The sequence below is a fragment of the Camellia sinensis genome, chromosome 2, assembly GCF_055761805.1.
Source record: "Camellia sinensis isolate YWXY chromosome 2, ASM5576180v1, whole genome shotgun sequence".
Lineage (NCBI taxonomy): Eukaryota > Viridiplantae > Streptophyta > Magnoliopsida > Ericales > Theaceae > Camellia > Camellia sinensis.
The window spans coordinates 51548026-51574384 of NC_138962.1; the positions used below are offsets into that span (position 1 = coordinate 51548026).

Genomic DNA, 26359 nt, shown 5'->3' on the forward strand with positions numbered 1-26359 from the left:
CTGGTGACTGGGTTTTCCTGTACTGCTAGTTAGTTCTTTATTTTGTTTGTGTATTGAAGCTTGTTAGCATGGTTTTGCACTTTTCATGCATGCTCGCTCCTCTGTCCGGTAGGGAGAGTTTAAAAATGATTACGGTTTTTTGTTACCCCACTTTGAATTGGTTTTACGGTTGCCGCCTTGTTACAATGCCAGCTGATTACTGTTTTAGGTGCACCTTTTTTTTTTTTTTTTTTAAATTTTAATTTTAAAATTATTATGGAAATAATATTACTATATTTCTTGTGTCAACCACTTGTGTTAATTCCCCTTGTGATGCACAGTATTTTTTGCCGCAAAGGCTGGGAATTTAGCTCTTTTTATTGCGTTATTAAATTTTATGGCAGTCACAGATTTTGGTTAAAAGGAAACAAGGGAATTGAGCGTGTAAATTATTCTTCTTTGTATTACCTATTTATATGCTCTTCACATATTGTTGATTACACATGTATCTTCTTGGATTTAGCTCTCATAAAATGATAGTAATGAGATTGTAAAGCTTTGTTATTTCTTGCTATAAAGGTATTCTTACATGTTTGTTTGGGTGGACATGAGTTTGGGATTAAATTAATAATCTAATAAAATTATTAATCTGATGTTTGGGTAAACAATTGAATTACGGACTAACAATCCATCTGGATATGATATCTCACATATGGTGGATTATTCAATCCCGCTAAAGGGGGTGTGATATAAATCGAAAGACTAAATCAAAGTCAGGACTACTAGTCCTCCTTCTAATGTTAATTCAATCCAAACATAACCTAAATGATTCGTAGTCTTAAGACTATTAGTCATGGGAATGCTAATCCAATCTAATCCAGTCTGTCCAAACAAACATGACCTTATTGTGCTATAAAAAAAAAAAAAAAAAAAGGTGTATTATTAGCTTTATTTTGCTTTATGCATTTATGGATGGTTCTTTTAATCTGTATTTTGGGACGATGACAAATTCATGGGACACTCATATTGATGTATTATTAGCTTTATTTTGCTTTATGCCCCTTATACCCTATTTGGTTAAAGAATGAAGTCGAGGTCCCACCACCCACGTGATTCCTTGACCTAGGCACTTAGGTTCCCTCTCTCTCAATCGTCGTCTATATGAGATGGCTGGTATTACTTGTTTTGTGATCCCTTCTAGAGGCTGCTGGACAAACTATGGTTATGGCTTTCAAAGTGAATCTATGTTTGTGAATGTGATGAAGCTTTGCTCAGGTTTCATATAGTTTGGAATTTGTTAATACTAAGGCCTCATTTGACAAGTAACTGTTTTAATCTAAAAGTTAAAAAGTTACTAAAAAAATTAAAAAATCAACAACTTATACAAAAAAATTAAAGATTTTATTTTCTCTTTACTTTTTACACATTTTTTCGTAAAAAGTTAAAAAATTATTCCAAACATATTTAATTTTTTTTACCTCATATTTTAGCTAAAAAGTTAAAAAGTTATTAAAATAATCTATTTTCAAATGAGACCTAAGACTGACAAAACAGAGATTTTTAAAAGCGTGTGGCTTGTACTAATATTTTCAAATCCCCAAAAAACGAAAATTCATTTTCATAACTTCTATTGTTGAACTGATTGAATTTCATTTCTTATCAAACCAATTTAGTGTTTTTTTTTTTTTAATCCCTTTTTATTTCTTAATATAAACCAACTTGGTTTTTTTTTTTTTTTTTTCCTTGTGTTGAGAAACGGTTTCATTTCTTATTAAATAAACATGGTTCAATGCACATTTTTCATACTAAATACAAGAAATTTGGCACAAGACATGAAACCGAAATATGACGAGAGGACGAAAACTGAAAACGGAGGATCACATTTGCAGCCCAGTAGAGCTAATTAACTTGGTCAACCCAAAAGTGATGGCCATGGCCATCCACCCTCCGACCACGACCCTAGCACAGGACCTCACAACATGAGTCTTTCCCAGCACCGCTCCAATGCCACCAAACACCACCAATGCCAAGCTCACTGCAGCAACCACTACACCAAGCCTCACCCTATGGTTTTCAATAAATGCAGCTGCAAGTAAGGGCACTATTGCCCCTACTGTAAAGGCTAGGGCCGATGCTGTAGCAGCCTGGATTGGATTTGGTAGCTTTTCTTTCTCAAACTCCCTTCCATTCCCTCCGTTCTCTTTCATTCTCTTCTCTCTCTTCATTTGAGCCACTTCTATGTCAAGCTGAGAGTAGACAGAGACTAACTCTCCGATTGCCATACTACAAGCCCCTGCAACTAGCCCTGCAAAGCCAGTGAGGACCATCACTTTAACGTCTTTTTTGATAGCCCCAACACCCATCATCAGTGATGCTATCGACACCAACCCGTCATTGGCTCCCAACACAGCAGCTCGGAGCCATTGTGCCCTTTGAGAGTAGTCCAAGTTGTTCTCTCCGTCAGTTTCATTCTTTGAAATGGGAATTTGGACATCATTAGGGGCGGCCATGAAGAAAAGGGCATAAGTTTAACTATAAATGGGAGAATGAAGATGGAGGATTGTGGTTGCTTGTGGAAGATACACTCCTCATGAACGATATATATAGAAAGAGAGCATATTAGTGTAAATAGTGCTGATAGTGGTGGACATTAGTGCTGCAAAAGTAGCAAATCGTGTAGAAAGCACAAAATCTCCATGGTGGGTTTTAATTAATGAAATCAAAATTTTTATTTGACCTCTCTCCTGCTTTCTTCAATCACACACAGTAGCAATTTTCTTATCTAAGCCCTCATTTGAGATGAGCTAATTTAGCCTTACTTTTTTGCCTTTTAGTTATTTTAACTTGGCTAAAAAAGTTGTGTTTGGAATAAATTTTGATTTTTTTTTTTTTTTTTTTTGTAGTTGATTTGATAGTTGTGAGATTAAGTGAAATGATTATGATATAGATGTGACATTTTGTCTTATTGGCTAAATTAGCCTATTTTGTCTTTATTGGCTAATTTAGCCAAAATAACTCTAGGCCTAAATACAGTCTCCAATAACAGATTTTTGATATCTGCTATGCATATTCATAGTAATTTTGATATCTAGCATGCAAATATGATAGTGACATTCTATTACACAACAAATTGGCCTCATTACACCTACTTACTCTTTACACCCATTTCAAAAATTTTAGAATTTATCTCTTTACACCCCTCAATATCCTATCTATCCCTGCCCCTAATCTTAAATTTTCTCCTTACACCCATCCTTTTCTCTCTCATTTCTCCTCTCTCTGTGAACTATGGATTCAAGGTGGTGGGTGGTGGCGACAGTGGTTGAAGTGGGGAGGGGTTGGGGGTTGCAGATCTAGGCAAAGTAGAGAAGGGTTGGGGCCGTCAAGAGGGGAGGGGGTTACAGGTTGTGGCTGGAAAAGAGGGATGGGTTAGAGTGGGTGGTTGTGAAGAGGAAAGGAGTTTGGCGTGGCAGGGAGAGAGAACAATGACAGAGAGGAGAGGGGTGGCGGCATGGTGTAGAGTGGAGCTATGGGTAGAGAAATTAAAGTTTCAAAATTTTAAAATCCTTTTTAGTAATTTTATGCAAGCATAATGTAAAAATAAAAGGTAATAAAATGTATTTGTAGTGTAAATAGAAACACCCGATTCGATACGTACTAACAGATATTTTTCAAGTCTTATTAAAAACTATGGGATTCGAATCTTGCAATATAACCAGCAAGTGCTTCTCATATAGAAGGCTTTAGTTCGTCTGAACAGACAACCACCCTTAGGGAAGATGGTGTGCTGAATAGGAGTGCACTTCAAACACTCACAAAATGGATACTTACAAGATATGGTGTTAATAATAAATGGAGAAGAGAGTGTGCATTCCACACAAAAGTAGGTAGATATATCATTTATAAATTTAGGAGAGTGTGCACTACACACAAAGGTCACAAGCTTCTCAAAGAGTATTCAAATGGTTTGAAGATAAAAAGTAGTTTCATGTTGACTCCTTTTATATCTCCCACTCAAGCAAAAAACAAACCATTGTGGTGTACTCTGAGTGTGACTGCACATCTGAGTGGATAGTGGTAGTAAATAAGTGTCCTGTATTCTAATGTCGGTTGCTAGACAACACTATGTGCACATTGCACCTGAGAGAGTATGTAGGTGTCCTATCTGTGTGTTCTAAGATGCTTCTATCTGTCAATATAAGGAGCTCCATGGTGTGTTGACACTATGTGCGCATTGCACCTGACAGAGTATGTAGGTGTCGTATCTGTGTGTTCTAAGATGCTTCTATCTGTCAATATAAGGAGCTCCATGGTGTGTTGTAACTTCATACTGAATCTGAGTAATGAAATAACTTGTTTAACAAATGACCCTCCCTTCTGTGATTGTATCTTCTCTTTTTTCCAGTTCCACTAGAGAACATCTACGATGCATCCCTTTCTTTGGTGGGTGGTTAGTTGGGGAAGTCCTTTCACTTTCTTTGGCTATTAAATTTGAAGTAATGCTACTGGGAAAAGGCCAATAGACTTGAATTAAATAATGTAATCAAACAACCAATCTGGGGGTGAGAAGATGCAAAATTTGATCCAACCATAGGCATTGTGGTTTCTACCTAAAAGAGTGATAAGTTCTGTTCTAAAAAGCATGGACACGGATATGGATACGGATGCAGACATGGGACATGGTGATTTCAAAAAAAAATGGGGCACAGACACGGCAATAAAACATATTTTCATATATTTTTATCTGCTATATAGATTAATATTACATCAAAAAACAATCAATATTAACAAAAACTAACTCTAATTCCTTTTTTTTTTGAAACACTTTTAAATTAACACTTACAGTTTATATATATATATTTTTACGGATGATCTATTAAGTATTTAAATCTAAGAAAAAAAATAATAAACATTCAACATTTATCAAAGACACTAAATAAAATGGAGAAAAAGACAACTTGGCATGTCCCTAGTGTGTCCCTAGCATGTCCCTTGAAAATAAATTAATTAAATAAGGGGACACGCCATGTGGTGTGTCCCATGCGTATCCCCGAAGTGTCCGTGTATCCAATATAGATACGACACTTGTTTTGAAGTGTCGGTACTTCATAGGTTCTGCTGGTATCATGCGACGGGCTAAAGGTTACAGATACTTCATAGGACCTCTTGTAGGAAAAACAAACAAAAAGTTTCAACAAGGAAACACATAGCTTCAGCTGCAAAGGTAAAGCACTTTGGATGTGCACACTAATTGCCTAGAGCATAATGCAAGACTGAGAGTGTGAGCAGTATTGTGAAAGCAGCAACTGAAAATACCCCGGGCACAAATTTCAATTTCATGTTGTTTCCATATTGAACATCATTGTAGATGATGAGTGTGTTTGCAAGTCTATCTTATGTAGGTTGACACGAAGTAGAGTCAATCCAGCATTCACAAGTCCATTGTAACTTAAAATATAACAAATATGTCCAGATCCTGAGTATCAATAAAGATTTATGTTCTGAAGTTTAGAGCCACTGCTCCAAAAATCTAGTATTCAAAGATTAACAATATATCTGCTCTCAATTCACAAATCAGCAGAACAAGGGCCTAAAAGTAGCCCTTTTAACTAAAATTATCTTACAGGGATGTTATGTCTTAAATACCTAGCATTGCCCACCATAAAACATGCTCACTTCACATACATCAAAATTTCTCTTCAATCTGATTATTATTCATTGATCATGTGACACTTTAGGAAGTATTTCTCCACTCCATTTCAATCTACTGCAACTTGATGGACAACATCTCTTCAATCTACCCAATCATCAATATATAAAAATATCCAGCATGGCCAACTAAGGCACCTATTGAAAAAGCCAGAATCTTTATTTTTCCAATCTTTCCAGTCTTAATTTTATGTTTATAATTTTCATTTTCATTTTCTTTTTCTTTTTTCAATAAAAAGTTTCATTAACAATGGTGTTAAGATGGGACATCAATCTGTAGCAAAGAAAAACAAAACAAGAAAAGAAACAACCTACATGCCTCCTCAGTATCAGAAATCTCTACAAAGTCCAAAACTTGCTCAAGGGCTACCAAACACATGTCCGATACTTACTGGATACAGATAAGCACTTGATATGGCCTAATACATATTAGATACATTCAAGAAGTATCCAAAAATCATTATAACCTTTTTCATTTTCAAATACAGTTGGATATGAGAAGGATATGAGGGTATACGTTCAGGAAACAATGAGGCTATCTGTAATTATTACATTTAAATAAGAGTACTGGAGGAAATAAAATCGGGAATTTAGTTTAAATTATGATTTTGAAGGGTCTTCTAGGCAAAATTGAAAACTAATGCCACTATAGGCTTGATGAAAAAAGAAAGCTAAATAGATTTCAGTGCTTCTCTTCTTCTCTGCTTTGTTTATTCATTATCAAAGTATAAAGGCAAGTTAATTTAGTTCTCTCTTTCTGCCAACATATATATATTGATTTTGTTTCTGAAACTAAATTGTATAGGATGGTTATTGAACTAGCTTGGTCACTAATTACTAAGCCTTGATTTGATAAAGAACCCCCACCAAACTGACAAATTTTACTTCTCTCCCTCTCTCTGTTTGTTTCAGGCTGAGACCATAACGGATTCAGACTACAGGTGGCATCATCTGAGCTGATTCATCTTGCTTCCTCATGATATCAGGTACAAACTTGTGCTGAAAAAAAATATATGTTGGTTCTTTCTTTTGTTATCTCCTATTTGTTTGGTCGTTGAGAATATAGAGAGGGAAAGAAACTAAGAGTGGTAATGGTATGGTACTAAGTATTCCACCATATGATATTTGTCTTGAGCTGTGGAATGTTTCGGTACAGACTAGGATCAGGGGAATGGTAAGTTACATTCTCGGAAATGAGTACAATAGAAGTAGACTTGTTTAGATTACGCTATTAGAATTTAAGGTACTTCTAGAGCAATTTTATTTTAACAATTAGACATTTAATTAGATGTTGCTGTTATTTTTAAAATTAATCATGTTACGAAATGTAAATCACTAGGCTATTAGTGTTTTTTGGTAACATTGGTCTTGAGCATAGTTGTCAAATCGAGATTCGTATCGTGAATCAAAATGACCTTGTACTGAATCGCGAATCGAATCGAATAGTGAATCGTAAAGATTCGGTCATTTTTTTAAAATTACTTTAAAATATATATTTACACATTTAGATGTTAAATATATCTTATGAATATGAAATATTTAGACTTAAATCAATGAAAATGTTATTTTGAGTGATAATCACGTAGTTTAATAGGTAAGAAGTTAACAAAGATTCTTATGTAAGATCACGGTCTTACTTTTTTTCTTTTTAGATATTTCTTATCAACCATTCTTCATAAAGATAATAACCAAATAGACAAATTATCAATTTTCAAAATAACAATAATTAACGATGATATTGATATTTGGACAATAAGCATACATACTTTTCTAAGTAACAGTGAGCAAATAATAAGAAAGAATTATTTAGAATATTTTATTTTAAAGCCTAAAACATTTTAACAGGTATAATTGACCTCACATATGTAATATTCAATTATCTTTAATTTAATAAAATAGCAATAGATAATTCATAGTGTAACTTTAATCTTAAACAGCTTTAGAAGATATATTATGATTTTTTAAAGGGAAAAAAAATGAGAAGAAAGATTAAAAATATGCTGGGTCTGACTGAATCTGATTGGATTCTATTAAAAACTTCACGATCACTAAAATAACAATAAATTATGTATATATGTTGGTTATTTTGGTATTAAACGCTATTAAAAGTTGTATTATGTCATTTTCACTAAAAATATGGAGAAAAAAATAGTTGAAAATATGTTGGACACAATAATTTAAAAAATTACATGAATTATAAAAAGTGAATTGAATTGTGAATCAATTGTGAATCGTGCGATTCACTAGAGATTTCCTTCCAAAATAGATTCATCCATAGATTCGTATTGATTTTGCAAAAAATTTGAATCGAATCGTGAATCGAATCGCGAATCGTAAGATTCTGATAAAAGAGAGATTCACCCATAGATTCATATCGATTTTGCAAAAATTGTGAATCGAATCGCGAATCGTAAGATTCTGATAACAGAGGTCTTGAGTTTGTAACAAAATGAAAATTATACCATGACAAAAACCCAACTTAGACAAGGTGCACAATTAGATACAGAAGAAAGATGCGGCAGCCTTTCTTCTCTAAACTAGGACAACCATTTTAATCATGATGGAATTCCTCAACTCCAATAAGTAATTACAAAATTTGAGAAGTAAATGTTTGTTGTTACCTGTTTACTTCAGGACAGATCTCGTGATGGATGGACTACATGCACAGGCCGAAGATTGCAAGGTAGCGTTGTGCAAGACTGAAATGTAGTATCAGATAATGTTCTACATTCCTCGGAACAATTCAGAGGTAGTCCCACAGCTTCATCCTTACTTTCAACAGAAGAATCATCATAAAGGATTTTAGGCTCACTATTTGAAATTGGTTTGAAGCCAACAGGCCTCTTGCTATACTTTAACATATAGCGATCTGGCTTCCCATTGCATCTTCCCTCATGGAACACAGTAGCATTTCCATCACAAGTCAATTGACTTTGGTATCTAGTGTCATCTAAATCATACTCCAACTTAACTTGTTTCTGGCAAGTCTGAGACTCAACAATCCAATTATTGTCATCACCAAAATTGCAGTCTCCAACAATCGCTCCACCGTTTACCCGACATTCCTTTTCCTTTTTACACCTCCTTGTATAATACGCCAACCCGTCCTGCTTTAAATTACCCAAACAAATATGAGAACTACTATCTAAAGGGCTTACATAAACTGGTTCTGAAATAGTTGCATCAACGTTCTCATTTAACTTATTATTAGGGGCAGTAGCACTAGGATGTGAACTCACCCTTGAGCCAGATGATCTAACCGATAAATCACCATCGCAGTAGCGTATTCTTGGAACAGGCAAATGGCTCGAATTCAACAAGCAGAAGTTCTTTGAAATCCTTGGTGAACTATTCATCGCACGATGCAATTGAAATGCCAATTCTGCATCATCAACAACCACAGTAGCACCATTGTCATCTTTCTTCGCAACTAATTCCAACGCACTGTTCGCCAATTCCACAACCTTTCTGGCTACCATAGCTTTTCTCAAAGCATTCTCTTTAGCTTTAGCTACAACCGCAGTTTTCTTCTTCACCACGCTCTTGGCATCAATCACCACATCCTCCAGCGACTTAGAAACCCTAGAATTGTTCCTCCTCTTATAAACCCTATTCGAATTCGCAAGCAATTTCGGCACCCAACAGTCAACACAAACAGAAAAGCCTAATTCCAAACAACAATAGGAAGACCACCGGTACTTTGCAACACACTCCCTGTGAATGCAGCGTTCGCAGTCCCAGCATCGATAGCAGTCCGAATCGGCCTTCGAGAAGCAATAGGAGCACAATTCAGCTGACTCGACTCGCTCAATGCATTTTTTACAGAGGAGGACGATCCGCCAAACACTGTCTAGGGTTTGGAGCTTGTTCTTGGGGTTGGAGGTATTGATGTGGAGTCCACAGCAGTGGCAATCGGAGAAATTGGGGAGGTCTCTGGTCTTCTTTCGGAATCGCTCTGAAGATGAGTCGGATGAGAGAGATGAATCGGAGGAGGTTGAGCACTGTTTGGGGTTGTGGTTGGGGTTGGGGTTGGGATTGGGATTGGAGAGAAGGCGCTTCCGAGAAGGCGATTGGGGAGGTTTAGGCGGAGGTGGAGAAGGAAAAGGTAGGGTTTTGGTGGGGTTTATGGGTTGGGGTTGTGGTGAATTGTCTCTCATCGTCAATGGTGGTTGTGGGGTTTGCAGAGAGAGTTTCTAGGGTTTTGGCAGAGACATTTTGTTGTTTCTTTGCTCTGTTTTTATTAGGGTTTAGAAAACTAAACCGTTGGTAGTTACTTCTACATTGAATTTTAACTAACACTGCATTTTATTTGGATTTTTATTTTTATTTTTATGTCAAGTTACAATACTTATTAATGTTATTATACTCCCTCGATGTCACTGGAACTCAAAATGAATCCAGTTGTTCGCAAATTTTTAGTTTCGCTCAATTCAAAGTTCACAAATATATTTGAGATAGTTTTTAATTTTTTTTTTAATAAATGAATCGAGCTCAAATTTAAATAAAATCAATTCATTTATTTTTTATTTAAATTAAAAAATAAAATATTATTCATATAATAAACAATAATTAAAAAAAAATATTTAGTTATGGAGTCGAGTTTGGCTTGATTCCTTTATCACCCTAGTTGTCACTACCATCACCACAACTATTGTTACTAATGCCATCTTGCTACCACCTCCGTTATGCCGCCAACACCACCACTTGCTCCCCTACTACAACCACCATTAATTGTTGCTACCACTATCACTCTTAATAACTATGCAATTGAAAAAGTTTTAGACTTGGAAAATATATTTTTGAATAGTATGACTTTGAACAAAAATTGAAAAGTTCAAATTAAATTTGGATTGAGTTTGAACAAAAACACTACCAGTCTAAGCTACTAAAGTGTAAATTGTATGTATATATAAATTATTAACCATAGAATGATATTAAAATAATTTGAATTGTTTTACTATATTGACTATACATTATATACAAATAACAACACAAAACATTACAATTTTTTTTTTCCCACTCAAATTATAAAGACCACAGTAGAGTCACATCAGTACCTCCATTCTCATCTCTCCTCTTAATCTCTCACATCATAAAATTATTAATAGAGTTTAATTTTAACAAATTAATCAAACTAATATCCCAAAAAATCAAAACTTTCGGCAAATTTGAGTTTGAACAACTCTGAGCACAAGTCAAGTTGAATCTAAACAGTCTCTTAACCGGCCCCAACCTATCCAATTGCATCCCTACCACCGCTACCATTCTCTATCACTATCAATATCTCTCGCGCATAAAAAATGTAACTCTTCAATCTATTTTAATCATTTTTGTTCTTTAGTCTTGTTTGAACTGTTGCGATACAAGCCTGTTGATATTTATGATACCAGAGAAATAACGGGAAGACAAGGCTGTGCTTGTTTTCATCTTTGCAGGTGTCGATGTTTGAATCCCTGGGGCTTCAACTGATCTGCAGCTTGATATGGCACTACAAACGTGAATTTTTCTTTGAAGCCTTAAGACAAGATGATGTTGATGGCATTGATTTCCTATGCGAGCTTTGCAAGGAAAAGTTGTTTGCAGTCTTGCCCTTGTGTTTCTTGCTGTGGCTCTTTGTTTTTCTTTTTGTCTTTTATCTATCATGTAGTTGGTTTGTAATTAAATTAAATGATGCTCTTTTCTTTATCCAGAAAAAAAAAAGCCCGACCTATAACAGGAAGTTCCCGTCAAATAATGTTTGATGAGAAAGTACACAATTACTCATCTCTGGAGACTCTTCTCAAAACTTGAACTCACGCTACCAGGAACACCAAAGTTTAAGCCCACGAGTGAAAATACTAAATACTAATAACAGGGCTGCAAATTTGAACAATCAAATGCAACCTAAATTGCAGTAGATTTGGGCAATCCAAAATTACCAACCATGGAAAGTATCAAAGAAAATCTCTAATCCACAAGCTCTCTATTATTAACTTCACTCAAGGTCTACATTATTCCACACACACACACACACACACACACACAAAGTCCATATAGCTGATGAAAAATACGGAACTGACATCAAAAGTTTATGGTGAAGACACAATCAATGAGATGTCAGGTTGAACAAAAGCGCGACATGACGTTAATTACCACAAAGCTATCCCACCCATTACTTCAGTTTTGAAAATAGCTTGGGTGCAACCTGTGTTCCAGAGTGGTCTCAGTACACATCAAAGATGACAAATAATAAACAAATTTTTATTACCTAAAAAACAAATTTTACTTGCATTAAAATTTAACAAGAAAAGGAGGCTTACACATTTGTCAATACAAGCCCAATAATCAAAATATTGTCCAGTGCAGTGCTTGTGCCCAGTTTCATCATTTTGAATCCTTTTAACACATGCCTGTAGAAAATGAGACAGTTTCAGATTAGTAACGGACTTCATTAGTGCTCTGCCCAGTATACATATCTTTGTAAACCCATTAGCAAACATGGGCTGCAAATAAAAGGAGCTGCTCATAAAAAATACAGGCTTGAATCATTACAAAAAACAGTACATTCAACAATTAAACAAGACAATCTCAAGTTTCAAGCTGAACTGCCTAACAAGCTTGGCTTAAACAACACCACACTCGGCTTGATTGGCTTGTCATGGCCGAGGTAGGCGATACCCAATAGTAGTGACGTATCTCTATGAGATCCTTGACACCTCTCCACCACCAAAAGCCCGATCCACCACCGCCACCATCATCGTCAACAGAGATGTTGACGGACTTCCAATCAAAGGTAGGACTTCTTTGTCCTGTCACCCTTCATCACAAATCCACCACCACGTCCAACTCTTTTTGTTTTATATTATATTTGTTGAGCTCCTATGGTTTTACTTTTGTTATTACTTATCGTATACAAACTCATTATTTTGAACACTACCTCAAATTCATATATCATACATCTCAAGCCTCTAATTATGACCTCATTTCAATAGATGAGCACATTGAATTGAAGCCATCAACTGGAATACTTATCAAATAAACATAAATGTGAGTGAAGGCAACGGTGAGAAAACTGGTAACTTGTGGGAGATAGAGCAATGTATTATAATTAATGGTCACAATAACTGTTCTCCCTACAGCTAATTTTGCACCGCAAACACATGCACACACATGGACTGTATATCTAACAGCACTAACGTTGATTTTTAAGAATACAACAGTTGTTATAAATATTGTACAGGTGAAGGCAATGAACTTTTTGTTAATTCGGATGGAAAATGTGACTGCCTTTTAAGTCCGCAAATTACTAGGGATTGAGTGGTTATTTCCAAGTGGCAAGGGGTTTATGTGCACATAACCTATACTACAAGAGTAAAGTTAAGGTTTTAGTTCAGAAGAGCTACGAAGCACAACTTCTAATGGGAGTCGTATTCGTATCAGATACCGATACTCCTTGCGTATTCATGGATATGTATCCAACACTTTCTAAATATATCCGTAATTTTCTTTAATTTTGAGAAGTATTAGATGCTTTCCAGATACTCTTTCTAAGTCAAGTATCCGAACTATTATGATATTGAAATAGAAATAATTCTTGCATAGCATTAGAGAATAATTGTTAGGAAAAAAGAAAGAATAATTTTTCAATACTTTGTTTACTTCTTGGGGGGGGAAAAAACAAAGAAAATATTAAGATTCAAGTAGTATCTTACTTCTTCAGAATTTAATGAATTGACGAATCCTTGATGTACCATACAAGCACCCCATATCCATATCCATATTTTATAGAAAGTAAGGATAGATAAGAAAATATAACAATACTAAATCGGATTTCAACAATTTAACAAGCAAATAATTAGTTTAACACTTATATATATATATATATATATATAAAAACACTTTTAAGAGTTTAACATAAGGAATCCGGATCCTTAGAGTGATTTTTCATAGAGTGATCATAGAATGATTTTTTGAATGGCTGAGATTTAATTCTACAAAAGTTGATGGTATAACAATATTGATAATCACTTGAAAAAAAATCTCAACCATACAAAAAATACTCTTAAGATTACGAAAAATCACTCTTGAGGATCCTCACTCTAAGATAAGACCGACTAAAAATTAAAAAGTAGACTAGCTAGTGGCTCCTCAACTACTACCTAATTCCCATAGAATAGTTTCTCACAATTCTTTGTGCTTATGTATAATACATAATACAATGCTGAAAATTATATATATATATATATATTTTTACGAATATCCCTATCCTACCCTTTTAGGTTTTGTCATATCTCCATATTCATATCGTAACCGTATTCCATTCCATATCCATGTTACATATATAATAGGGGAAGAAGATGAAGTGTTGTTAACAAAAGTTTGTGATGCATTTTAGTACACAAACTATTGGAGGGATTGTGCACATGGGCTATACCATGGGGAGTAGAGTAAAATTTCCCCTAAATATTATTCACAGAGAATTCTCAAATAACCTTCACATTAGTTGCAATAACTAAGGAACTTCAACAGCAGTGATGTAGAACTATATATTTGTGAACTTCACACCAATTGACATTAGCATAAATATAAAGCTATACATAAGTAAATGCCATGAAGGCATGAATATGAAACGAGTACATTGTCTTGTACATGTTTACTAAAGTTTATTTGTTTTACTTTGTCTTGCACAAATAATCTACTTATCATTGCTAACACTTTCTTGAAATATCCAAGCATTCTAAACTTTGAGATGATGACTTCATAAATATGTTTATACACATTAAATCTATGTAACCTCTTTTTTTTTTTCCTTTTTCTAGCCATATAAAATTTTTCAGCAAAACTTTGCAGCAATAATAAAATGATGAACCAAGTATATGCAGCCAGGGGTGCTCAAATGACTTTTAATCTAGACAGAGGAGCTAGATAGTAAAAGAAAGGTATTATAACAAGTAAGGAACTTCAAAGATAGTGAAGTACAAATGCATATCTTTGAACTTTAAAAATGAAAAATTTTCAATTCCACAGTGAGCAAAACACCTGATATTCAAGTAAAGGTTTCACACACTTAGGCTTGCAAGACTCTTCGTAGTACTTCTTCGGATCAACAAGTTCCTCGTCCGCCCTAACATAAAGGAAAATTTGTTAACTCCACTTCAGCTGATACAAGAAACATAATAAATGAGAAGCTAAACAATCAAAGGAAAACTGTACATGGATTCTGTGGGTAGTTATAGGTTAAAGAACTTTTTTGCATCATAAAAAAAAAAAAAAAAAAACAGATCAGCTATAGTTTTAAGTTTAAGCCATGCAAACAAGCATTTGCTAGTAAATATCTATTTTTTCGTTCTTTAATAAGCAAAATCCTTTAGTTTGAGAAACACTGCTTCATATGCTTGCCTCAGTTGCTTTGCAAGCTTGCTTGTCAGCATGCTTTGCTCTAAGTTGACCTCTTGTATTGAAAAAAATAAATAAATACAATACCAAATTGGTGCAACGTTTGAATGCAAGAGTGTACTATGCAAAACCAAAGCTCATCTGCAAAGCTTACCTCTCCTATAAAATCATTAAAAACAGAGGAGGATTCTTTCCTAGTATCTATCTATGTGTACAGTTTGGAATATGAAAGAAACTTGCAGCCAAAAACTATTGAAGAATCAGATAAATGTAGAAGTTTCATGGTATTAACACTAGTATGTCACAAACATGAATACCCAAGAATGAAGAACTTCATGTATACCCCAAAAAAACCACTTTTCAACCTATCAGTTAGCATTTTCATTTGTGCTTCAATTTTGCACTCCTTACTTACAACCTCATATAACACTCACATTTCTCTTGCAAAGGGACCTCAACTTTCCATATCTATAAGCTAGGCCTAGGAGTCCTACATCCAAATCCGAGCTCTTGAGAAACTCAACCTTTTCAATTTAAAGTAACAATTGTTATATTGAGAAAAGGGACTTAAAATACAATCACATTGCAATTGTAATTATGTAACAAATTCCAGTAAAATAAGTACAAGCCCACTTGTCGAGTGCAAAAATTTCAGCACACAATCACTAAGGTTTTCAAGGCTACATCAGTACCTAATCCCATTTCACTATCCATTTTCAGCTGAGTGAACTCCGAGAAAGACAAAAATTGCCACCCATTACCCATATGGTTCATGGTGATAATTCTACAAAGAGACACTTGCCCGCAATATATGTTCCTATTTTCTTTGATAACAGAGCTATGAAAGGAGATGAACTTTAATAAGGGTTTGTTTGTGTTGACGTAAAATGTTTTCCTCAAAAATATTTTACCTATTTTCTATTGTTTGGTTGAACAAATAGTAAGTAAAATATTTTTCGTTATAGTCCCCAGAATGACTTACATTAAAAATTCCGTTAGCCAAATTTTAGAAAGTTCACTTCCATCTCGGCCCTTTTAGCACATTGATCTGTGCAAAGGTGAAACAGTAGCTCTTCATTGGCTTCTACCCAATGCATATAATAGAAAGTTTTTGTTTCAAAGTGTCAATCAAACACTGGAAAATAAAAAAGTAAAATATTCTTTTTGTGCAAAATCAATTTACATAAAAAATATTTTTGGGTGTGAAGTATTTTACGTCGAAACAAATTGAGCCTAAATTACAACTGACTTTACAGAGCTTATTTTCTTGCATAAAATTCCGAAAGAAAGAGTACATTAAGGCCATGTTTGTTTCAATGCAAAATATTTTTCATAAAAAAAATATTTTTCTTGTAAATTGATTTTACACAACAAAAACAAATTTTTTATTTTATTTTTTATTTTTTTAGCATTTGATTGATACTTGAAACAAAAACATTTTATTGCCAAAAAGAGAAATTTTGCTTCAATAAAGTGTAATTTATAACTTTTTTAGTGAGCTAAGATACTTATTTGAAAATGTTATGCGTTAAAAAGGGAGCGAGTGAAAGTCAAATGTGTAAAAATTAGCCTACATAATTTTTAAAGGTAAGTCATTTTTTGAAAAATGATGCAAAAATATTTTTCTTTAAAAATATTTTACTTACTTTTTGTTCAAGCATACAAGGAAGAATGAATAAAATATTTTTGACATAAACATTTTACTACAAAACAAATGAGCCAAAAATATAAAAACAAAACAAAACAATGAAGAAATGTTAATGGTTCAATTAAATAAACAAAGAAACGTAATACCCACATAGCAAGCAATCGAAGAGAAAACGGTCAGCAAAATTCAATAGAGCTCGCTGGAATCACCTGAAAACAATAAAATTCTCCAAATTTCACGTAAAACTAGCAGAGATAACGCAACATTATGAATATTATAAACGAAGTTCTTCGTAATTCAATCCACAGTAAATTTAATCGACTCCATGAAACCGTACTAAGCTACGAATCATGGACAGCCCTAGTTTTCAAATAGAGAAAATTTGTGGAACAAAAGATGGATCTGGATACAGAAATGCCAAAATAGATAGGTCCAATTGGAGATTAACAAGAAATTGGGTTTACCTTTCTGCAATTTTTAAGCTGCGATCGCAGAGCAGAGTATGAGAGAGAAGACGAAGCTCAAGCTTTGGATTGGTGATCTCGCTGTGTAGCCATGGAAAATGCTAGAAGTCTGGAATCAATTGGGCGGAATCAATCTTGGGCATAGCCTGTTTATTGGGCCCAATATAGTGTGGGCCTTAAATGGGCTGATTGAACTCAAGGTCGACCTCATACGGACCCAGCCCAACCTCAGTAAGGCACATCTGGGCCTACTTTTTTCGCTATGGATCGATCGCTTTCCAGACCGTGATGCAGACAATTCTAGCTCGACGTCATATGGACCAGACTGAGGCCCCTTTGGGCTCAGTTATTTTACTTAAAAAAAAAAAAAACTCAAAATTTAAAAATCTATACACTAAAGAAAAAAAAAAGAAGAAGTGATTTTATTGAAAAAATGCAGGATATTTTTTAGTGGACTTTTACAAATTTGATTCAATTGCATTTTATATTTTAAAATTAGGATCATTTTTTTTTTTACACAAATTTGATCTATATATATTTTTAAAAGCAAACTTCTAATTCAGAAACACTTGAAATTGAAGAAAAAAATTAAGAAAAAATCTAAAAATAAAAAAAGGAAAAACCCAAATAAGGTTGAGGCCAAACAGACCTTATGAGTAATAATGTTTAATTGATTGGATACAAACAATGGCGTATGTGAAAGGTTAGCTATTCACAGTAGAGTGGGGATCAAATTAGGGATCATGTGAAAGTAGTGGGGCAATGACTTTTTTACTAGTATCTAATTTATATGTTATTTTTTCCTAGTGTCTAATTAGAGATCACATCGGATTTAATTTATATATTATTTTTTACAATTGATGTGACGAATATAAGAGAAAAGATACTACACTTAAAGTTTGAACCCAAATATTACATCTGATAAAGAAATGTCAATATTGCATCGAATTTAATTAGGAATAAAAAATCTACACGTATATCTATCTAGATGCAAAAATAAAATAAAATTTTTATAGCAAAAAAAGAAGAAGAAGAAATCACTTATTAGGAACATATATATAAAATTTTTGTTTGAGTACCGAATAGCAAAAATAGTTTTTTTTGATGAATGTCTATTCATTTTTTCTCATTCTTCTAACACCAAAAAAAAAAAAAAAAATCACTTCATTTTCTTTTATTATATATATATTTTTTATTTCTTATTATTTTATCTTTTTCTTTCCACAAATCCAAGGAGAAATCAATTATTCAATTGCTATTAGAACTATCAAAAAAAAAAAAAAAAGAAGTTAATTATTCGATATTCAATTGGTAATAATCACAATAATGCAATATGTATAGATTAGCTTTCAATTTAAGTTAAGAAAAGACTGACCTACACCACACGATTGTGGGCCCAGTCCAACTCCTAGGCCCAAACTAAAAGCAAACTTTTCGAGACGTGGTCGGCACTCAGCATGACTTGCCCAATGACAGCCCACAACGCTGACGTGGATTTTTTAATAAAAAACCAAATCTAGACTGGACCCTGTCATCAGACTTGGTTGGATTCCACTAAGCCATCAAATTTTCTCGAGAAAATAAGAAAGTGGGAAATTTTCCCCTTTAGTCACTGTAAAATTCCGGATTCATTTTCTCATCTTTGCTTGCCTTTTTCTCGGCAACCAAACAGATCACATGCCATTTACAACTCATTTCATTTGCATTCTACTTTAATTTAGCTTTTTCTAGTTCCAGCGAAGCCACACACCCAATATATATATATATATATATGTGTCGTTAAATAATGTCATGATAAATTCATTATTATTATTATTTAATATGACAACCCAGTCATAAAATTTAAATTTAATTTTTTTGACACAATGGTCTTAAATTCTATTTTTTTAGTCAAAGGACAATAATAATGTAAAAAAATCATATTACACATATTTATTTGTTTATATGTTTATCTATCTATTTATGTCTATTTATCCATTGTTGTCAATTTTTTTTTGTTAAGTCATCGACATCAGTAGACAATAGAGACAATAATGTCAATTAATAGTATTTGAGAAGTAATGATAGAAAAATGACAATGGTAAAGATGAGTAGGGAAAGTCTTTTAAACAATGTTTTGTATTTCTCACTAATATATTTTATTAATCACGTTGTATGGACATAAAATATTCTTCCCGTATAATCTTGTTGATCAAGTCTGCACTCCGCCGTACGTCGTCGCTTTACTCCCTGAAAACACAAACGCGAGCTAGCCGGCGGGTGTGTGTCGGATACCTCTCTGATGCCTAAGTCAGCAAAATAGACAAATAGACAAAAAGTTCTGTGTGTTTGGGAATCAAAGTTGTGTTACCTCTCCATAGGTGATGTTATGAGCTTTTATAGGTTTCGCGTGGCACAATCCTAATAGGACTCTTACTCCTCCATGTAAAGTCCTCCTAGGAGTCATACTCGTGAAAGATAACGCTTATCCTTCTGCACCCTCCTCACTGCTTGAACCAAGTGAGATGGTTCTACCATGGTCTGACTCCAATATGACCGAGGTAAGCATGGCTATGCTGAGCCGCGAGTAGACCGAACTATAGCTAGTTTGGTTCTTCCTTTCACTGCTCTTACCCCGGTTTCTCCTACACCAACCCTGGCGTGATTAGACCGAGAAAACAAAACATCAAGGTCCTGACCGAGCTAGCTGCGGTATTCCACGACCGGGCTAACTCTGAATGTGGCAACCTGGCGACCGAGCTATCCTCAGTGCTCTCCTGGATAGAGATAACAATATGCTCTCTGGGACAGGACTAATTAAGGCCTTCTAGGACCGAACTAATTTTAAGGCCTTTTTACTCAGCCCTTCATACTGTGGCCCATAACGGCCCATTACCCAGCTCGGCCCAATTTTCATATAAATTACCCTCTCAATTGCCCCTTAATTCCATCTGCGCAGCATGATAGGGATTACCTGCCTATAAACTGGGTTAAAAACTTTAGCCTTACGACCGAGCTAAACTCTTAAGCCTTTCCAGCCGAGCTTAAAAACCCTTTAGCCTTTCCTAGCCGAGCTAAATTCTTAGCCTTTCCAGCCGAGCAAAATTTACACTGGGTTGTACCTGTCTGATCAAAATGTCTCTTCAATCACAGAGACTGAATCGCTTCTCATTCCAAGGACACGCGGCATGCTTTTATTGGCTAAAGGTAGCTGTCACGCCGTCTTCGTACCTCGTGTTTTTTGAACAGTTCCCGCCTTTTTCCCTTCTCTTTTCACAAAACAAGCCCTAATGCTTTGAATCATTCACTTTACTATTCAACTTCTCTCTGACATTCCTTGACCCTGAGCTTGCTGAGTTCGTGTTCTTCACTGTCTATGTTTCCATCTTCAGTTTCCTTCTCTTGACCTGGTAAGCTACTCAAATCTATCTTGTTTTTGTTTTTTACAATTCATAGCATATTGTTTTGTGTTTTTGCAAGACACATTTTCTTCTTGGTCATGCGCTTTTCTGGAAAAAACTTAGTAATAAAATCACTTGAACTTACGAAATAACCTGAGAAACACTGGTTTCGATCCAAAATCATATGTAACCGAACTAGGAAGTTATTTGCAGCCGATGTCAGTCTAGCTAGACTAACCAACCGAACTAACTCTTCATGCTATACAAGTAGTTTCGACAAGTTAAACCATCTTTTGTTTTAACTTAGACGGGCTAACAAACCGTACTAAGTCTGCGCAAGTGTGCTTGAAAGTTTCAACCATGACCGAGCTACAACTTGGGGAACCAGCTTTCTTAGTTCAGACCAAACTAAGAATGCTGCCTCTAGAGGCTTAACCGGGCTAACAAATCCCTTGTTCACACTGAGCTAACAGACCCATTCCTCAAACTGAGCTAAAACAGAAGCAATTCTCATAGCCGAGCTAGGACTTCATTTTAACTTGCCTGTGTTTCTTTTAGCATGGTCCAATGATCTGTGCTTAACACCTTTGTTTTTCACTTTGCAGACTTAGGCTGCCCAGGCACTCCTTTGAGCGCTCAACCGAGCTACTCGGCATTGTCCTTCGACCGAGCTAACACCCAAGTATAATTTATTCATAACTTAAACCATATTGGGAAAGTATAGGTATTTAGTAAACACACCTGGTGGTATGGCTGAATTCCGAAAGGATTATAACATCCCTGACGATGTTCACCTCACCTTAGCCGACCTAGATACTGTTCCTTGGGGTAAACAGGGTTTTGTCCCTTTTAATGTTATTTCCATTGTGGAGTGCGGTCTACGCTTCCCAGTACAGCCCTTACTCTGTGAATTCCTCAGGCAAACCAAACTCTGCCCTACCCAACTTTCCACCAATTCTTACCGCACAATAAACGGAATAGCCGAGCTAAACCGCTGAGCTGGCCTTAACCTTGGTCTTGCCGAGCTCTTCCACCAGTATTCCATAGGATCAGCCGAAGATGGCTGGGTTTACTACTTATGAATAAAGCGCCGGCGTGAAAAAATAATAAAGGAGACACCGGACAAAGACTTGAACGATGATGATTTTTTCTGGGTATCTGGAAATTTTGAAGATCTCCAAGCTCAGATCCCAAGCCACAGAATAAACTGGAACAAGGGTGTAGTCGGTAGGGTTACCCCGGCTTTACTGCATTCTTCTTGTTATTTCGATTTTCTGATTGTGAACCAAACTAATTGTTGTCTTCTTTCTTGCAGATAGGGACTTTCTTAAGTCCTAATACAGCTACCCCAACTTGAACGTGCTTCGCGCCGCGTTGCGATATCCAGACCGGAGTTAGACTGACCTGCTTAATTTTGAACCGACCTACCGATATAGTGGAAAACGAAGGACCAAGGTAACTGACTTCCTGCTAGAAGCCTCTCCTGAACCGGACCCATCCTTGCCTCAAATCAACCTTATCCCACTTACTGCCGAACAAGAAATGGCCAAAAAGAGAGCCGTGCGAGCCCTTCTCACCGAAACAAACCCAATCGAGGTACCTCCAGCCGGTCAACCTCAAGAGACCGTGGTTGCCCTTCCATCTCATCAACCCTCATCATCCCGCCAAAGAAAGCGTGCCCGGACTACTCCAACTGAGCAATGTCTGGTTGATGAAGACGAAACCGTGGTCCCTCAAACCACTCTATCAACTCCTCCACCGAGCCCACAGTCGGAGCGTTCGGACTGAGCTAGCTCTTCTAAGTGGGCTCCAAAGATTTCTTTCCAAAACCGGGCTATTCAGGACATTGATTCAGTGGTCGCTGAAAAAGATCACTTAATGGCATTCAACCTTGCCAAGAGTGTTTGCCTCCCAGTAAACATGGAGCACCACAACCACTTGACCGAGCTAAAGGCCATCCGCTCAGCCGCAAAATCCATGGTGCTTGTAAGTAGCCTCCTTTGCTGATTTTTCTAACTTTCTGCTCGGTTTTACTACAAGTCTCTTCCCATTCTTTTTCAGGCCATGCAAAAGAACCATATTGCTCATAAGCGAGTGTTGGAACTTAGGAAAACAACAAGGCAGGCCATGGCAGAAGCTGAAGCCAAAACAGCCGAGCTAAAAGTATCTCAACAGAAGACGGTCGAGCTAGAGGCCGAGGTAACCCGTCTGACTGGACTAATTACCTTGGCTAACGTTGACAAACAAAGGTCCCTGACCGCGATGAAAGATAAATACCTGCGTAAGCTGGCCAAGCTTGAAGGCAAGAAGAACGCTGAGATTGCCGAGCTGCAAAAGAAGACAAACGACGCAGATGCTCAAGGTTTCAAGGAGGGGGAGGCTCTTTACATTAAGCAATGTGAGGCAGCTAAAGACTTGTTCTTTAAATGCAGATGGAGGGCGGTCGTGGCCCAGCTCGGTCATGGACCAGAGACCGAGCTTTTTAACCCTCCTCCGTATTTTATCCCGGGTTCGATGACGGAGTACGCTGCGTCCGTTCAGCAACAGTTTCTTCAGTCTGAGGATGATGAAGAAGAAATCGAGCCAGACAATGCTCCGGTCGTTCTAAATAATGCCCCGGTCGGTAATGAACCTATTGTTCAGTCAACTGAGTTGGAGCCACCGGTTGAAGATCTGACGACTGAGATACCAGATAAGACCGAGCTACCAGATGAAACCGGACTCCGAGTTGTACTTGACGCGAAAATAGACGACCTTTTTGCTTGATTCTGTACTGTTTTTTTTTTAACCTTTGGACAATTGTAACCAGGCTGAAGTAACATCCTTCTATACTTGTGAACTTTGAATGAATGCTTCTTTTTTGTTCCAACTCTTATTTCGGTTGATCTCTATGCTTGTACTCTACTTTCTAACTGAAGTCTTGGATAAGGTACAGTATTCTCTTGCCGAGATACTTTATCCTGGTCTTAATCATTGCCACTACATGTATTCCTGCCAACCACTCTTTAGCCGAGATACTTACCTCGGCTGAAGAGTACTAAAAGTTGGTTTAATCCAGCCAACCACTCTTTAGCCGATGTCCTTACTTCGGCTGAAGAGTATCAAGAGTTGGTTTAGTCCAGCCAACCACTCTTTAGCCGAGATCCTTACCTCGGCTGAAGAGTACTAAGAGTTGGTTTAATCCAGCCAACCATTCTTTAGCCGAGATCCTTACCTCGGTTGAAGAATACTAAGAGTTTGTTTAATCCAACCAACCACTCTTTAGCCGATATCCTTACTTCGGCTAAAGAGTACTAAGAGTTGGTTTAATCTAGCCAACCTCTAGATTGGTTTTTCCAGCCAACCCAAAGTAAAGTGTTTGGTTATTCCGACAAAACGTCCTGCAGCCTGGATCCTTATCCTGGGCTTAGGAGGGTGTTGGTTTTTTCAGCTAACCTTTAGATTGGTTTTTCCAGCCAACCTAAAGTAAAGTGTTTGGTTATTCTGACCAAACGTCTTGCAGCCTGGATCTTTATCTTGGGCTTAGGAGGGTGTTGGTTTTTCCAGCCAACCTAAAGTAAAGTGTTTGGTTATTTCGACCGAACGTCCTGCAGCTTGGATCCTTATCTTGGGCTTAGGAGGGTGCATAGTTGGTTATTCCGGCCAACTTTGCTTTCAATGCCCCTAACTTACTAAAACAATCTCTTACGGAAGAAAACAACTATACTGAAAAAGAAGCTACTTATTTTATTGAGAAAGGAAAAAATTACATATACTTAAAAGAAAAAGCTAAAAGTAAAATAGTTTGAGATTGGCAGTGTTCCATGGTTTGGGAATTGCTTTGCTGTCTTCGTCTTCCAAGTGGTAAGCACCTTTTCCTGCTAATCCGACCACTTTGTAAGGTCCTTCCCAATTAGGCCCTAATTTGCCATCTCCTGGGACCAAGGTGTTTCCCATTACTTTGCGCAGTACCCAATCTTCGATTTTGAATTATCTTAGATGTACTGTCTTGTTGTATTTCCTGGATAACTCTTGTTGGTATGAGGCAATGTGAACCAGTGCTTTTTCTTTTCTTTCTTCGGCGAGGTCGAGCTCCAATGCTATGGCTTCTCTATTCAAGTCTGGATCAAAATTTTAGCTTCTAATTGTAGGGAGGCCAACTTCCAGCGGGATTACTGCTTCCATGCCATAGGCTAAGGAGAATGGTGTTTCTCCTGTAGATCGTCGAGGTGTGGTGCGGTAAGCCCATAAAACATGAGGAAGTTCCTCAGCCCATTTGCCTTTTGCTCTTTCTAACATTTTCTTCAGTCCATCCAAGATGACCTTGTTTGATGCTTCCGCCTGGCCATTGGCTTGGGGATATACCGGTGTAGAATTGTAGAACTCTATCTTGTATTCTTCATAAAAGCCTCTAAAGATTCTGCCATCAAACTGAGTGCCGTTGTCTGATATTAGGGCTTTAGGTATGCCGAATCGAGTAATGATATTCTGCCAGATGAACTTTTTCACATCTTTTTCCTTGATTGATACAATGCTTCTGCTTCCACCCACTTTGTGAAGTAGTCTGTTGCTGCGAGAAAGAACTTCCTGTTTTCGGGTGCTGTTGGAAGTGGTCCTACTATGTTCAAGCCCCACATTGCAAAGGGCCATGGGCTGGTCAATGGTAGGAGTTCTCTGGCTGGCTGATGTATTTGGTGTGCGAACTTCTGACATTTCTCGCACTTCTTCACATACTTCTCCGAGTCTGCTTGCATGTATGGCCACCAGTATCCTTGCGAAATGGCTCTGTAAGCTAACGATCTTCTTCCTTGGTGGCTTCCACACATCCCTTCGTGTGTTTCGAACAAGAATGCTTCCACTTTGCTGGGGTGAACACACTTTAGATAAGGTCCTGAGAATGATTTTTTGTACAATGCCATAGAAGGGGAGAGCCAAAATCGCTGTGACTTTGTTCTAATTTTATTGGTTTCTTTCTTTTCTTCTGGTAAGACACCGCCTTTTAAGAATAGTATGATGAGATCCATCCATGAGGGGCCTAGTTCGACGCAACATACCTCTTCTGCTTCGGGGTCTTCAGTGCTTGGTCTTGGTAAGTAGTCAATTAGCAACGGATGAGGGATGGATGTATCTGCCATTGAAGTAAAGCCTGCTAGTTCGTCTGCTCTGCTGTTTTCCTCCCTGCCAATCTGTTCTATCCTCACTACTTCGAATTTCTTAATCTTTTTTCTGACTAAGTCTTGATACTTAACCATCCTGTCATCCTTTGCCTCGTAGTTGCCTAAAATTTGGTTTACCACCAGCTGTGAGTAGCTGTAGACCATTAGCTCGGTGGCCTTCATGTAGAATGCTAATTTGAGACTTGCAAGAAGCGCTTCATATTCTGCTTCGTTGTTTGATGCTGGGAATCCAAGGTTGACTGCTTGCTCCACAACCAGGCCGTCTGGTGAGATGAGGACTATGCCAAGTCCTGCACCATGCCGATTGGATGCTCCGTCCACAAGGAGCTTCCACATCTCTCCAACGAATAATTTTCAACAAGTGGAGGGATCAGATGATGCTGTGGGGTCAAGAATGTTGCTGGTGTCTTCTTCAAGGTCCATATTTGCTGTCTGCCTCTCGCTATCTGATTGAACCAAGTCTTTATTTGTTGGTGAGTCTTGGCTTGGTGTAGCATGGTTCGCTTCTGCCTTGCTCTCTTTACTCTGGTCTGCCTTGGGGTCCGACTGAGTATCCTGCACCAGGGGTTGCGTTATTCCGACGTGAACTTCCATCTCTAGTTCAGTTGCATTAGTTAGGTCGACTGGGTAGATACGATGACTTCCAGG

The 26359-nt window shown here is 36.7% G+C and overlaps 2 protein-coding genes, 1 long non-coding RNA gene and 1 other non-coding gene across 9 annotated transcripts; 1 reads left to right on the top strand and 3 right to left on the bottom strand.

The window, feature by feature from the left end:
* Positions 1-215: 215 nt before the first annotated feature.
* LOC114258545 (vacuolar iron transporter homolog 4) lies at positions 216-2638 on the bottom strand. Its single transcript, XM_082914405.1, has one exon. The coding sequence runs from the start codon at positions 2487-2489 to the stop codon at positions 1857-1859; it is 633 nt and encodes a 210-aa protein (XP_082770531.1). The 5' UTR covers positions 2490-2638; the 3' UTR covers positions 216-1856.
* On the bottom strand, positions 1632-9845 carry LOC114258543 (uncharacterized). Of its 6 annotated transcripts, XM_082914404.1 has the most exons (3): positions 8928-9845; positions 8310-8795; positions 1632-2450 (listed from the first exon to the last, which is right to left on the bottom strand). In XM_082914404.1, the coding sequence occupies exons 1-2, from the start codon at positions 9843-9845 to the stop codon at positions 8319-8321; spliced, it is 1395 nt and encodes a 464-aa protein (XP_082770530.1). In that variant the 3' UTR covers positions 1632-2450; positions 8310-8318. The 6 variants fall into 6 exon arrangements, with proteins under 6 accessions (XP_082770530.1, XP_082770528.1, XP_082770529.1 ...); XM_082914402.1 differs by having other exon boundaries at positions 8310-9845; XM_082914403.1 differs by lacking the exon at positions 1632-2450 and adding an exon at positions 4349-4484 and having other exon boundaries at positions 8310-9845.
* On the top strand, positions 4236-10100 carry LOC145820035 (uncharacterized). The gene is made up of 2 exons (XR_014360941.1): positions 4236-6674; positions 8323-10100. It is a non-coding gene; the product is annotated as an uncharacterized LOC145820035 (long non-coding RNA).
* Positions 10101-16043: 5943 nt separating this feature from the next.
* On the bottom strand, positions 16044-17309 carry LOC114258544 (uncharacterized). Its single transcript, XR_014360940.1, has 3 exons — positions 17176-17309; positions 16862-16920; positions 16044-16111 (listed from the first exon to the last, which is right to left on the bottom strand). It is a non-coding gene; the product is annotated as an uncharacterized LOC114258544 (transcript).
* Positions 17310-26359: the final 9050 nt, after the last annotated feature.